General features: G+C 36.4%; 8 protein-coding genes across 8 annotated transcripts; 4 read left to right on the forward strand and 4 right to left on the reverse strand.

Annotated features, from left to right (window-relative positions):
* Positions 1-758: 758 nt before the first annotated feature.
* UTP25 (rRNA-binding ribosome biosynthesis protein) lies at positions 759-2,927 on the forward strand (the record flags this gene model as incomplete). Its single annotated transcript, XM_043195275.1, has 1 exon — positions 759-2,927. One exon carries the CDS (start codon positions 759-761, stop codon positions 2,925-2,927), a length of 2,169 nt encoding a protein of 722 aa, XP_043049941.1.
* Positions 2,928-3,666: 739 nt separating this feature from the next.
* Positions 3,667-4,554, forward strand: SIW14 (putative tyrosine protein phosphatase; the record flags this gene model as incomplete). The annotated part of the gene is made up of 1 exon (XM_043195276.1): positions 3,667-4,554. One exon carries the CDS (start codon positions 3,667-3,669, stop codon positions 4,552-4,554), a length of 888 nt encoding a protein of 295 aa, XP_043049942.1.
* A 45-nt stretch (positions 4,555-4,599) lies between these two features.
* Positions 4,600-5,082, reverse strand: KQ657_004609 (uncharacterized protein; the record flags this gene model as incomplete). The annotated part of the gene is made up of 1 exon (XM_043195277.1): positions 4,600-5,082. One exon carries the CDS (start codon positions 5,080-5,082, stop codon positions 4,600-4,602), a length of 483 nt encoding a protein of 160 aa, XP_043049943.1.
* A 466-nt stretch (positions 5,083-5,548) lies between these two features.
* HHT2 (histone) lies at positions 5,549-5,959 on the reverse strand (the record flags this gene model as incomplete). Its single annotated transcript, XM_043195278.1, has 1 exon — positions 5,549-5,959. One exon carries the CDS (start codon positions 5,957-5,959, stop codon positions 5,549-5,551), a length of 411 nt encoding a protein of 136 aa, XP_043049944.1.
* A 1,106-nt stretch (positions 5,960-7,065) lies between these two features.
* On the forward strand, positions 7,066-7,377 carry HHF22 (histone; the record flags this gene model as incomplete). The annotated part of the gene is made up of 1 exon (XM_043195279.1): positions 7,066-7,377. The coding sequence occupies one exon, from the start codon at positions 7,066-7,068 to the stop codon at positions 7,375-7,377; it is 312 nt and encodes a 103-aa protein (XP_043049945.1).
* Positions 7,378-7,696: 319 nt separating this feature from the next.
* KTR5 (glycosyltransferase family 15 protein) lies at positions 7,697-9,334 on the reverse strand (the record flags this gene model as incomplete). Its single annotated transcript, XM_043195280.1, has 1 exon — positions 7,697-9,334. One exon carries the CDS (start codon positions 9,332-9,334, stop codon positions 7,697-7,699), a length of 1,638 nt encoding a protein of 545 aa, XP_043049946.1.
* Positions 9,335-9,654: 320 nt separating this feature from the next.
* Positions 9,655-10,710, reverse strand: SDS3 (uncharacterized protein; the record flags this gene model as incomplete). Its single annotated transcript, XM_043195281.1, has 1 exon — positions 9,655-10,710. The coding sequence occupies one exon, from the start codon at positions 10,708-10,710 to the stop codon at positions 9,655-9,657; it is 1,056 nt and encodes a 351-aa protein (XP_043049947.1).
* Positions 10,711-11,225: 515 nt separating this feature from the next.
* SPT10 (Spt10p) lies at positions 11,226-13,662 on the forward strand (the record flags this gene model as incomplete). The annotated part of the gene is made up of 2 exons (XM_043195282.1): positions 11,226-11,231; positions 11,848-13,662. The coding sequence occupies 2 exons, from the start codon at positions 11,226-11,228 to the stop codon at positions 13,660-13,662; spliced, it is 1,821 nt and encodes a 606-aa protein (XP_043049948.1).
* Positions 13,663-13,708: the final 46 nt, after the last annotated feature.

A 13,708-nucleotide genomic window follows, 5' to 3' on the forward strand; every position in this document is an offset into this window, starting at 1 on the left:
ACAACACAATAAACCTGAAAAGTCTAAAAGGCCTTAAACAGATGACTATACGTTCACTTTTCTGTTGATATTATTATTGTACGATCACCAATGGCATAGATCGTTGGTTATATAGATAAGTATTTTGAATCTATATTCCTCATTTCAGCTTCTTTTTTTTTTTGTCTAAAGGTCTTTCATGGTGAACACACTACTATTTTTACAACTGTTTCCATTTATTAGTATTCATTTGGTTTTGTGAGTTCTCGAAGATTGTTTCTTCAGCCAATTTACTGCATAGGCTTACACATCAAAAACTGTTACGATTTTGTTAGCGGCTATATGATAATTATTCTTAGACATAACTCACTACTGTTCGTGGAATTGAAACGTAGTTCATGACTTTAAGATCGTGATTGTAAGAAAATAACTTGTATCAAGATGAAGTGCGATTGAATGTAAGGGGAGGAGGGGAACTGGAGAATTTAAGGTTACCCTAGTACACCCCTTAATAGGTAATTATCTTTGCATGAAATCAAATTGCTGATCCTCTTGCGACATTACTTAAATTGAGGACAGGTGTAGAAGGCTGATCTTGTTAATCTTCGCCATGTTTTTCATCGTTTACTAACATTTCAAACATCTTTATTTCATTCCATAGTTAACAAATTGTCCGTACTGCACGTAAGCTCTTCTCGCCCACAGCTCATCTCAAGATAACTCACATCAGATAATGATTCCAAGTACCACAAGTTAAACGTCTGCTATTCAAGATATTCATGTCTGGTTCAGTCAAACGTAGAGGTGAAAACCATGGAGTGTCACTGAATGGGGACTCAAAAAAGCCTCGGTTCAAGCGGGGAAGAAATGAAATGAGAACTATTACTAGACATTCAAGAAGAGGTGAAAAATACCATCAAGATGAGCCTCACAAACACAATGAAGGCAATGCCGAGGAGGATTCTGAAGAAGAAGAAGTGGAGGATGCTCCTGAGACGAGTGACAATGATGATGGAATTGATGTCTCCAAGGCATATTCGGCATTGCTAACATTATTGAGTTGTGACCATAAAGAAGTGAAATCAAGTAACAACAAGAAGGATAAGAAAGAAATGCAAGATAACGAAGAAGCTGGAAATGAAGAATTAGAAGAACAAATGGCCCCATCTGATCGTGAAGGCGATGATGATGAAGAAGAAGGCGAGAATGATTTTGCGGATGACAATGAGGAAGACGAAGATGAAGAGACTAAAGACCCTTTTGAAGTCCACTTTAACCAAGTATCTGACGAATATGTTGATAAGGAAAAGAAATTGGTTGTAGATGATAAAAGAAAATGGGTAACCTCAAGTAAAAATCAAGTTGGAAACTATATCATTTTTGCTTCTTCTCCACCTGGGGAAGGTATTGATGTACAAGTTGGCAACTCAAAGTTATTGTCAAACCATCATATAAAAAGAAGAGTGGTGGATGCTTACGAATCTAAATATAATACTCTCAGTTTGAATGAGATTGACAGAGCATTACTTCAACCTATGCTTTCTTACAAAGATGTTTGTTACCCTTATGTTCAACCTAAGAATTCCGGATACCGGAAACTTTATACTGTTCACGCATTGAATCATGTATTCAAAACAAGAGATCGGATTTTGAAAAACAACGCTAAACTTCATCACTATCAAGAACAATTACGTAGTGGGAAAACAGATTTAGAAGAGCCTGAACTCAGAGATCAAGGCTATACCCGGCCAAAGGTGTTAATTATTTTACCCACTAGAAATGCAGCTTATGAAGTTGTTGAGATGTTAATCAAATTATCTGGTTCAGAACAACAAGAGAATAAAAAGAAGTTTGCAGATCAATATTACAGTAATGCTGTACCACCAACAAAAAAAGCTGAAGATTTCATTGATGCCTTCAGGGGGAATAGTAACGATTTCTTTTGTCTAGGATTAAAGTTCACCAGAAAATCTCTCAAGTTATATTCCTCTTTTTACTCTTCCGATATATTGATTGCGTCACCACTTGGTCTTCAAATGATTCTAGAAAGCCCGGATAAAAAGAAGAGACAATATGATTTCCTTTCATCAATTGAAGTACTTATTGTTGACCGTGCAAACCAAATTGAGATGCAAAATTGGGATCATGTTCAAACAGTATGGAATTATATTAATAAGATCCCCAAAGAATTCCATGATGCAGACTTTAGTCGTATAAGAATGTGGGCGTTAAATGATCAAAGTAAGCTTCTTAGACAAACTTTGGTATTTAGTGAATATTCTACTCCGCAAATCAACAATTTGCTCACAAAATCATTAAACTTGGGAGGTAAAGTAAGGTTCAAGAATGTTGTTGATACTAAACTGTGTATAATGAACCTGATTGGGTTAAAGATTAAGCAAGTTTTTCAACGGTTTAACGCTGCTTCACCCATGGATGTACCAGAAGTCCGCTTCAAATACTTCATCAATACAGTTTTACCTTCTTTAAGTAAATCATCATCATATGAAGACGGGCTTTTAGTGTACATTCCCAGTTATTTCGATTACTTAAGAATTAAGAGTCACATGAAGACAAGTTCTAAGGTTACTTTTGGAGCAATTGATGAGTACTCCAGTCAATCCAAGTTGACTAGAGCAAGACAGCAATTTGCTCTGGGAAAGATAAAGATACTCTTGTACACTCATAGATTGCATTATTTCAGAAGGTATGAGATCCAGGGAGTGAAGACGATCCTTTTGTATGGGGTTCCAGAAAACCCCATCTTTTATAAAGAGCTTGTGCGGTTCATTGGAAAGTCTTTGTTTCAACAAACTGCTGACATTGATCTTTCATTTGTTCGTACTCTTTATTGCAAATGGGATGCTGTTGCCTTAGAGCGTATAGTTGGAGCTGAAAGAACCGGTATCTTATGCAACTCGACCAATGAAACGTACGAGTTTGTTTAGACTAATATGAACATGTACTTAGACTTAATCACCATATATTTAAAACACTAATCTACACTAATGTACACCACCCGATATACTTATCGATCAACATGAACATATCTCATGCCATCAAATTGTTGACGGCCATAATGAAGCATCCAAGGGAAACATAAGGACTCAACCGCTCCCCGATTCTGGCAAACTTCCAAAACACACCAAAGGCTCCACTCTTTCTATTATTTAAAAATGATGGATATTGACCATGAGCATACGTACAAGTACAAATAAGCAAGAGTAGTACTTGTAACAATGATTGGAAATTGAACAACACAGACTATAAGACTCGTTAGTATATTATAGACCTGTTTGGGGACATCCACTATGACACATATACATACCATAATTGTAATAAGAGAGTGCTGTTAGTTTGGTTAGCAATGAGTCGAGCGAACGCCTGGCAAAAACATTTAGTGACGACGTAGAATCGAATTATGTAGCGGAATTTAATGGGTGGGTTAGAGTGCGACTAACAATTTCGTACGAAAGTAAATTCTCAAAGGAATTGACGTACTAATTGACAATGGGTATCGTTGGCAATACTTTGCACCTATATTAGAGCAAGTGATTATAAGAGCGGTTCCTCCGAACAATTATGATATAGCAAACAAAAATTGAGCGCATAACACCTAATTAAAGCAATTAGTTTGACATTATTAGTGGGACATTTGATACAAGTATATCGCTCCAATAAATAACAATGGCAGACTTTTCATATGAACCATTTGAAATGGATGAGGTGATACCACCTCAAATTAGTGTCGCAATTCCAAATAACACTGTTGAACAAGATCTAGATGTCACATATGATGGCCCAGATTTAGAGGCATGTGTTGTCGACCACCAGGATTTAAAATCACGAGCAGAAGATATTAAGAACTTGAACTTTACAGATATAATACGAAATCAGTTGGGCCACTATTCTGGAACTGCTTCCAATCTAGGCGTTGTACTGAATGCAACTGATGTTACTACTGAAGATGAACCCACTTATGATGAAGATGTGGATGATAAGTTTGACTATAAGCTTCAGAAGAAAATAGAACAAGAGTATCGTGATTTACAATTGGATTCTGTCGACACTATGTTAACTCCACCAGAAAATTTTAGTTGTATAATCAACAAATTGTATCGGTCTTCATTTCCTCATCCTAATAATTTTGCCTTTCTAAAGAAATTAAAGCTTAAATCAATCTTATGTTTAATCCCTGAAGCGTATCCCACATTACAATTGGAATTTTTTAAAGAACAAAATATTAAACTTTTCCAATTAGGTATGTCGGGGAATAAAGAGCCATTTGTTAAAATCAGTGGAGAATTAATTACAGAAGCAATTAAAATTGTGATGAATCCAGAAAATCAACCCATATTAATTCATTGTAATAGGGGAAAACACAGAACAGGTTGCTTAGTGGGTGTGATTAGACGTTTACAGCAATGGTCTTTGACCATAATATTTGATGAATATCGTAAATTTGCGGCACCGAAGGAAAGACCCATGGATATTCAATTTATAGAGCTTTATGATTTGGAAGATATACAGAAATATTGTACTGAACGAGATTGGCTACCGTTGAAATGGGATTAATCACAATAAATATTTCAAATTTCATTCATTCAAGCAAAGTTTATATCAAGTTGTCAATTGTTGAGCAGGGGATGAAGAAGTAGATGAGCCTGAAGGGTAAACAAACTGTAAGCCATAAACACCAGCATTTCCTAAAGCCAATGTTGATAAGGCAAGAGGACTTATACGACCACGTAACACACTTTTAATACTACTGCTACCATTGACAAGTAAATACAATGTAGACCATACTGCAGTGAAACCAGCACCATTAAGAATATCTCCATCATAGATTATCCAACCACCAAGTAATGAAGTTGCTCCAAATGCCAAACATGAAGTTTTTGTAGGACGTTGTGCAGCCAAGGCTTTGGCAAATTTAACCGAGTCACCCAGAGTACCCTCTAAAACCAAAGCTTTAGGAGTGAAAATTCCCTTATATAAAAGAGAAGATCCAAAAAGCCATGCTGGAAATGGAGATGAACCAAAAGAACTGGCAACTTCTCTTGGTGATTTATTGGTGAGGCCTGATAAGTCAATCCCGTGCATTCTTTTATATACTAAACTACCCCACAAATTGTCACCCTGAAATGAATAACTCCGGAAAATTGGTCAAATTATTAATTAGCTTAAATAAAAGATAAAATCAAACTATTAATATACTAAAATATCTTTGATAGTTCTTGTGAAAACTTTCAAAATGAATATTTGAGTTGGTCAAGGAAGAATACGTAATGGATGAAATTAACCCACTGAACGGATTTCATTGCACACCACTTTGTTATACATATGGTCACGTGCCATAGCAATGACGAATGTGCAGTATACTATTTACAATTACAGTGGACATAGTAAACAATTAACAATAAGAAACCGTTCATTTATCGGCCTAAATAAAGAAACCTAATATACATATACACTCAGTTTAACTACCTTCACATCAGCGGTAGAAGCAACATATAAATTGCACTGTAAGAACTAAAAAAAAAGGGTAAAGAAAATAGTGTCAAACCACTTAAGATCTTTCACCTCTCAATCTTCTAGCCAATTGGATATCCTTCTTTTGGATGGTAACTCTCTTGGCGTGGATAGCACACAAGTTGGTGTCTTCGAACAAAGATACCAAGTAAGCTTCAACGGATTCTTGCAAAGCACCGATAGCAGAAGATTGGAATCTCAAGTCAGTCTTGAAATCTTGAGCAATTTCTCTAACCAATCTTTGGAAGGGCAACTTTCTGATCAACAATTCAGTAGACTTTTGGAATCTTCTAATTTCTCTCAAGGCAACAGTACCTGGCTTATATCTGTGAGGTTTCTTAACACCACCGGTAGATGGAGCAGACTTTCTTGCAGCCTTGGAGGCCAATTGCTTTCTGGGTGCCTTACCACCAGTGGACTTTCTTGCTGTTTGCTTGGTTCTAGCCATTGCTAATGTTATAAAATAAAACTAATATATCTAAAAAAAATTATAATGATCGACCAACAGAGGAATCCCTCAATTCTTATAGTTATTTCTAAACATAGTAGAAGGGGTTTTTGCTCATGCTATTCGGCTTAGAAAAATAACAATAACATAAATTCTGCTTATAGGCGTCAGAAGGAAACAAACAACACGAATACACGATTACGGAAATGTTGTAGAGCGTTCTTCGCTCGAAGCCAAAAGCTGCAACTGTAGGAGCACCGTACTGAAATTTACTACGCGTTGCGTAAAATTGAGACCTCCTGAAAAGACAAAAGCTTTTGCATGCTTGAGGAGAAGCGCGTTTGAGAACAATAAGGTATCAAGAAGGCTGCGAATCAAGTGGTGACTTAGACCTACTAAAATAAATCTGAGACTATTAACTAGTATAACTAGTATAATGTATTACAATTACTACTGATCCAAATATCATTAATTGGTACTACAATTAGCCTAAGAAGGGATTAAAAGTGATTGATACTTTTATTCTCAACTATCAACATCAACAGTTACAGTAACCATTAAGCTGTAGGAACACAACTTTTTACTTCTATTCCGTATCCCCGCATCCCTCTCGCATCTCCCTCAAAATCAAATTTGTAAGTAACTATCAACTTATTATGTGGATGGAATGAAGCTCACGGTCACTTCTGTGGCTGAAGAAAGTAGTGAGCAAAACCTTTGCTAGAGTAAATCTGTGACCGCAAGCGTAAATTTCCGCATTCGACCTTTATAAGTGTCTTTTCTAACAACGAAAAGCCAACTTGCGCGCTGCCTACAGCCCTTTGTGGCTACCCATTCTTTTTCCCCGTGTCCTTCCTCACTCAAAAGTCTATGTAATCAAAGCTTTTGATTTTCGCTATGAAAACTTTTGTGTAGTGCACCATTTTACGCCTAGTAATAGTAAATTGTCGTGGTAATTTTGACCTCCTGGAGTACAAAGGAAAAACCATGGAGAGACCTGGTTTCATATAATTTTCGTTATAAAACAGAGGCAAGATCCCTCCAAGTTTTTTTCCTATATTTCCAAAATTATTTTATAACGAATAATTAATTACATATAATCAACAATGTCTGGTAGAGGAAAAGGTGGAAAAGGTTTAGGAAAGGGTGGTGCCAAGCGTCACAGAAAGATCTTAAGAGACAACATTCAAGGTATTACAAAGCCAGCTATCAGAAGATTGGCTAGAAGAGGTGGTGTTAAGCGTATTTCTGCTTTGATCTACGAAGAAGTCAGAATTGTCTTAAAGTCCTTCTTGGAAAGTGTCATCAGAGATGCTGTTACTTACACTGAACACGCCAAGAGAAAGACCGTCACTTCTTTGGATGTTGTTTACGCCTTGAAGAGACAAGGTAGAACCTTGTATGGTTTCGGTGGTTAAACTGGATTTTATTCCACTTTTGCTGTCTGTCTTTTATTTTTATGCGGGGTGCTAATTTAATTTTGCATCATGCTACACTTGATCGAAATTTTTCTGAAAAATTATCAACATTTTTTTGCTGTGTTTGGTTATTGACAAGTGCTTTTTATTCTATGTCTGTATTTCTAGCGTATATCGTTCTATAAAAGAATGAATTTTGTGTACTAATAATAAATTGAGTTATTCAACTATTTTGTAGTCTATGTGGTATAAATTGAGACCCTAAGTTGAGGAACAACTTTTCCGGTACACAAGAATAAAGTATTAAATAATCTATAATCTATGCTACGTTGATTCTGTGGAGCTCCTTTCCAGCTTCATGTAATCTTCTAATTTGCCGGCCAATACGCTTTTCAAGGTCATCAAGATTAATTGGCTTTGGTTCATGATAATCGTCATTGGTTAATTCTACCCATGTAGCTAAACAGGAAGATTCTTCCATTTCCGTATAACCATTAGTGGGGCATCGACACCTACAACCAACTCCATTTGGTTCTGGTTTGTCTATTTTCTTTGCAAACACTTCACCAAATCGGGCACTTGGTGGAGTATAACTTAAAGCAGGTTCATAAGGAACTTGTCTACCCTTTGCGTTTTTAGGACAATGGATTAATGTTGAGTGTTTATACCCAATATCACGGAAATAATGAATTTCCTTTAAATCCAATAACATCCCTACTGCTAACAGATGAACAGGTGCATCACCCCATCTTTCCTTATAGAATCCCCCAGCATTTTCTAGATATTGAAAGTAATCTTCATATAATGAAGAACGGAATAAACTGGTTTTAGCAATTTCAAAATTGGACCAAAAATGACAAAGATTGTACTCTTCCTGTTCAAATCTATCTTCATATAATTTAGGTTTGGCATGGAGCCATGTAAATGTATCCTTCAACAAAATAGGTGATATATCACTATCCGTTTTCCCCTGTTTCTCCAATAAAGTATCAAATTTAACCTTTTCTTGCATTCGTTTGGAAAGATAATCCATATTATCAAGGTCATCAAAATCATCTAGTGATGAACCTACCATTTTTTTTGGATGAAGATTAAATAGGTTCCACGAATCTTTCACTTGAATAGCTCGTTCTTTGATGAATTGTTTGGTAGTTTTAAATAAGCCGGGAACGGTGTAATATAATTCACCAATAAAAACTGTGAATGCATACTTTTTACCTCTTGATTCCATCTCTAAGAATGGATCATATGTTATGTCACAATAAAATTCTACTCCTGGTTCAACTCTCCAATACCATTCATGCTTCTTAACCAACTCATGCTTATAGAAATAACCCAGGAAGAACCGGCACATCTTATGATAACTTTCCATATTACCATAAAGTATCTTCCGATCTCCTTGACCATTAATAGATTCTTCATAGATTAAGGGATCAACGCTTTCTTTTTTGAAGTTCCATTCCTCAATAGGTATTTGGCCAAACTCAACTTTAGAATTGGTATATTTCATTACTTCCTTCTTGAATTCTTCATCGAATGGTTCATCATTTAAAAATACCCATGGATAATTATACCACTGATTGAAGTGACGTTCAAGACTACTCATAGAATTTATCACATCTTTCAACTCCGAATTTCTTGCAAGGACAACTAAAACAGCGTCTGCTCGTTCATCACCAGGTTGAGGTACCAGACATCCAATTTGAAATGGACTATCCTTTTTTGAGCTAATATATTTATCAGTTATCTTGGCCCCAGGCGGGTAAACTTGCTTAGAATTAGGAGTGGGTAACGACGGATCAATGAACAAGGTAAAGTCTGAGGCAGATTGATCAGTCACATTGCCACCAAAGACGAAAACTATCAATGTAAGAATCAATAATCCCACAGTTACAGCCCAGAATAGAAGTCTAGATCGATTATATCGAAACGTGGGTGATCGTTTTGCAATCAACATATCGTTTAGTCTAAACCCTTATATCTACTACAATAATCTCCAAGAACCAATAAGTTAATTAAAAAGGAAATATATATCAAGTGTCGTTTGAGAAAAGGGCGTAGTATTAATCCTCGTTGAACAAAATGTGTTTACGGCGAGTATGTCAAACAATGCATTGTTAAACAATTGTAATTCTGTCTGGTCTTTGTGACTAAACTTGTGAAACTTCTCATCTTATCCTTATTATCATTAAAAAAGAGGTGTATACACGAATCTCAAAATGCTGCTAATTACGATAAGGATATATCAGCAACGGCTCCACCAGTATGCTAAATTATCTATTTTAATTGCTTCCCTATAGCATTTCGTAAAAGTGCTAGGTCTTCATTTAATTCCTCAGGTTTTAATCCTTGTGGTCCCAAAAATTGTTTGGAAGAGCCTCTTGTGTTCGCTTTGGGAGGTTGATTATTTTGATTTTTCTCTAAAAGGTTCAATGAAGTTCCACCATCATCATTGGTCATAATTAGATGATTCAATTGATCATAATCTTTATCACTCAAATTCGACTCACTATTGGCGCCAGCACCATTCTTTGTATAACCTATGGGAGTTTGATTTGCTGCAGTTGTTGTAGTTACACCAGAAGACAATTCATCATTAGAAGAGTACCTTGTGGCATAGTGTCTTCTTCTTTTGGATGCAGAAATATATCCACTAGAGGAAAATGCACTATTATAATTAACACTATTAGATCCATTCATATTTGATGAAAGACCTAATAGTCCATTCCCATAACCCCCCGTATTAGATGACATGCCATTGGATAGGCTATTGCCAGAATGGGCATCACCACTAAGACCTCCATCCAGAAGATCATCAGCTTCTCCACTGGTAAATCGTGAGCGGATTTCTTGATTTCGTAAATGCCTTCTATCTTTAACCATTGCGTTAATGGCAGCTGTTGTCAGTTTATCAGTCTTACCATTTCCAGTAGTCCAACTATTGGCATTGATTAAGTTTAGTAACAACTTATCTTCTTTCAACTGTTTAATTTGACGTTGCAATTTGTCATACAATTTTTCCTTAATCAATTTTATCATTCGATCATGTTGTTCTTTAGCTTGCTCAATATCTTGTCTATATTCAGTTTCAATACGTTTAACTCGATATTCTTCCCATAATCGTAACCTGGTTAGTTCATAATCCCTGACAACCTCTAAATCCACCTTATTTTGTAGGTATTCTGCATTACTACCATGCTGTAAGGTTGCCAATGTTGTTTGCAATTCGTGTAACGCGGCCCTATAATAGTTATCACGATCGTTACCAAACGTCTGGACTAGCTTATTCAACCTGGTAGCTATTAATTGTCTTCTCTTGTCCCTTTTCATCATCGCTGTTGAGCGTTAATATTTGTACTCATCACTCAATCTAATAATCATGGCCTCTATGGTGATCAACTAGTAAGACAAAACACGTCCATACTAGCAATGTCTTCTATTGCTGCATCCATGTCCTAATTCATACGCTAAACCCATCCCTTCAATTCATTAGAAGTCGACACCATAGATGGTCATCATCGATTATAAGAATAATACGTACTCTCTGGGAACACGTTGCCCCCATTTCTCTTGGACTCGTCCATACTGAATATCCTAAATTATGTGTATATATGTATACTTGTTAGTGTTAAACTTCTAATCAATGTACTTTTGTATGTTAATAAAAGTAAGGAAGTTTAAAAACCACAACCTCTATTACCCTTTATTATCATTACCAAACAAGGTCTCCATGAAAGAAAGAAAAAAATCTGAATCAGCGCGCGCTACCAAAGACTTGGCTGGGTTGTATGCCGCTTCTAACTCCCCCAGCCTATTGGAAGAACATGGCACAATATAAAACTTATCCCATGACAGTTCATCGCGCGCCGACTGTGAGGAGAGTCGGCAAGTAACGGGGTTACAATAACACAAAGCCGGACCTAAACTCGGTCTAACTCTAAACCATCTATTAAAACAACTATTAGTCGATAAAATATGGTTAAACTTGGCCAAAGAGAAGGTAGAGTTGAACAAGGTAACGCATTTATGGCTGATGTTCAATACTATCATCTCAAAAGTAAGGGGCAATAGCATATCTTGCTTGGCCTTTATTTTTTCATTTGTACCGTAACAAAGGAAGTCAAAGATTTACATTGGTAAACATCAACGGTTCTTTGATAATATCGGTAACAAGGTCTTGTGAATCGATAATTAGTTACCGTTAAATCTTGAGCACAATTGTTTAACAACGTGAATGAACAACTTCTTCTTCTTGAGACATACTTTGTCCAAAATAGGAAAGTTGTGTTTTTTTCGTGTGTTATCCAATTTGATGTTGAGTTAGAGTGATCGCACTCATCGTTGAGAGGTTGTAAACAAATATATATGACCAAATATACTCTATCATACCAAGAAGTACGCCTACACCATTTTGCACCCAATTCTTATAAATCAAGTTGCTCAAATTATAATAAATTAATTCCTTGCTAGATGCCAGAATACGACGAATTACTACAGGCTGCTCTGTTTCGATCTCAGCTAGAGTTCACCGGTGTTAATGTGATAGAGCGATATACAGTCTTATTAAGAGATGGTGAAACAACGGCTACCATATATCCTATACACCAAGTAGAAGATATGCCACCCGGATTACTATTATTTCTTTGTGATGAGTATAATATGGAGATAGATAGAGGAGATACGGTTGCATTTTTTGAACTGTTAGATGTTGAACAGTTTCAAACTTATTGGTTCAGTCATTTTGCTGGTGTAATGGTATTAGGAGATCTGCCAACTTTACAAGGAGTAAGAGAATGGGAAAAGGAATGTTTAGGTACATTTTTTATAAAACCTAATTATCCTGGAAGGGCATCTCATATATGTGCTGGTGGGTTTTTAGTGAATGCTGGTATTAGAGGTAAGGGTATTGGAAAAACTCTTGCTGATTGTTATTTACAATGGGCTCCTCGTTTAGGTTACACTTATTCAATTTTCAATTTAGTTTTTGAAACAAATGTTGCTGCCAGACGAATATGGGAATCATTAAATTTCAAAAGGATTGGAAGAATAAAGGCAGCAGGGATTTTAAAAGGACAAGATGCAGCAGTTGACGGGATTATTTATGGACGAGAATTGATTTCCACTAGTGATTCATCAATTGGTGGATATCGATTTGATAAGATAAGGTATTATTTAGAAACAGGAAAATATCCTGCTATGGCTGATAGACTGGAAAAATCACGTTTACGTTCTTCAGCTTCACACTATAAATTGATAGATGGGAAATTAATGTTAAGAGGTAAGGAAGTGGTGAGTGATCCTTTAAGACAATTACAAATCTGCAATGAAGTGCATGCCACAAGTCATGGAGGTATAAATAAAACCACATCTGTAATCACTGAAAAGTATCATTGGACAAGAATTAAAGATACAGTAGCTACTGCTATTAAAAATTGTCCTGAATGTCGAGGAGATGCTCCGAAGGAACAGCCTATTGCAAAGAGACCGGTACCTAAGAAGATTCCTAACATCCCTTCAAAAGTAATGAGAAGTATAAGAGCAACTAAAATGATTCATACCCAACCAAATAATCCTAATGCAAGACATCTCATGGGAAGTAACACAGAACACCAAGATGAAGTTGAAGCATTGGTAACAGCAGAAATCCAGCAGCGACTGGATCAAAGAAATGTTGATGATCTTTTAACTCATGATTTAGCATTTAATGATAACATCTATGCAGCCGTGGTTCAAGTTCAACGAGATCACGAACATCAACAAGGGCCATCAGTTCAACAACACCGTGAAGTTGACGTCCGAAGTCAACATGGACAACAACTGCAACTGCAACTGCAACTGCAACAACAACCGCAACAACAACTGCAACGACAATCACAACCACAACTGCATCATCAACAACAACAACAACTACAACTGCAACAACTGCAACAACTGCAACAACTGCAACAACTGCAACAACTGCAACAACTGCAACTGCAGCTTCTTCATTCTTCCTCTGGGAACCATAATAATCTGACCCAACCATATTCTAACGAGACAACTGACTCACATGAAGCTAACCAATTTCATTCATTTAATTCCTTCAATAATGCATATACGCATTCTAACTCCGGTCAGTCCAAGCCCAATGGCACTTTAGTGGTTGGGACAGATTATCACACCAATGATGCCGATGGAAGAGAGGAAATTGAGATTGCCAGAGCTTTGATCCAAGCTAATGAGGATGTGAATCACCACCATCGAACAAAGGATAACAGTCCAAGTAATACCAATTTAGATCTTTAATCTACGGTCTACGAGCAGTTATTATGCAAATTGTATATTATTAATA

Source organism: Scheffersomyces spartinae (assembly GCF_019049425.1).
Source record: "Scheffersomyces spartinae strain ARV_011 chromosome Unknown scaffold_7, whole genome shotgun sequence".
Classification (NCBI taxonomy): domain Eukaryota; kingdom Fungi; phylum Ascomycota; class Pichiomycetes; order Serinales; family Debaryomycetaceae; genus Lizanozyma; species Lizanozyma spartinae.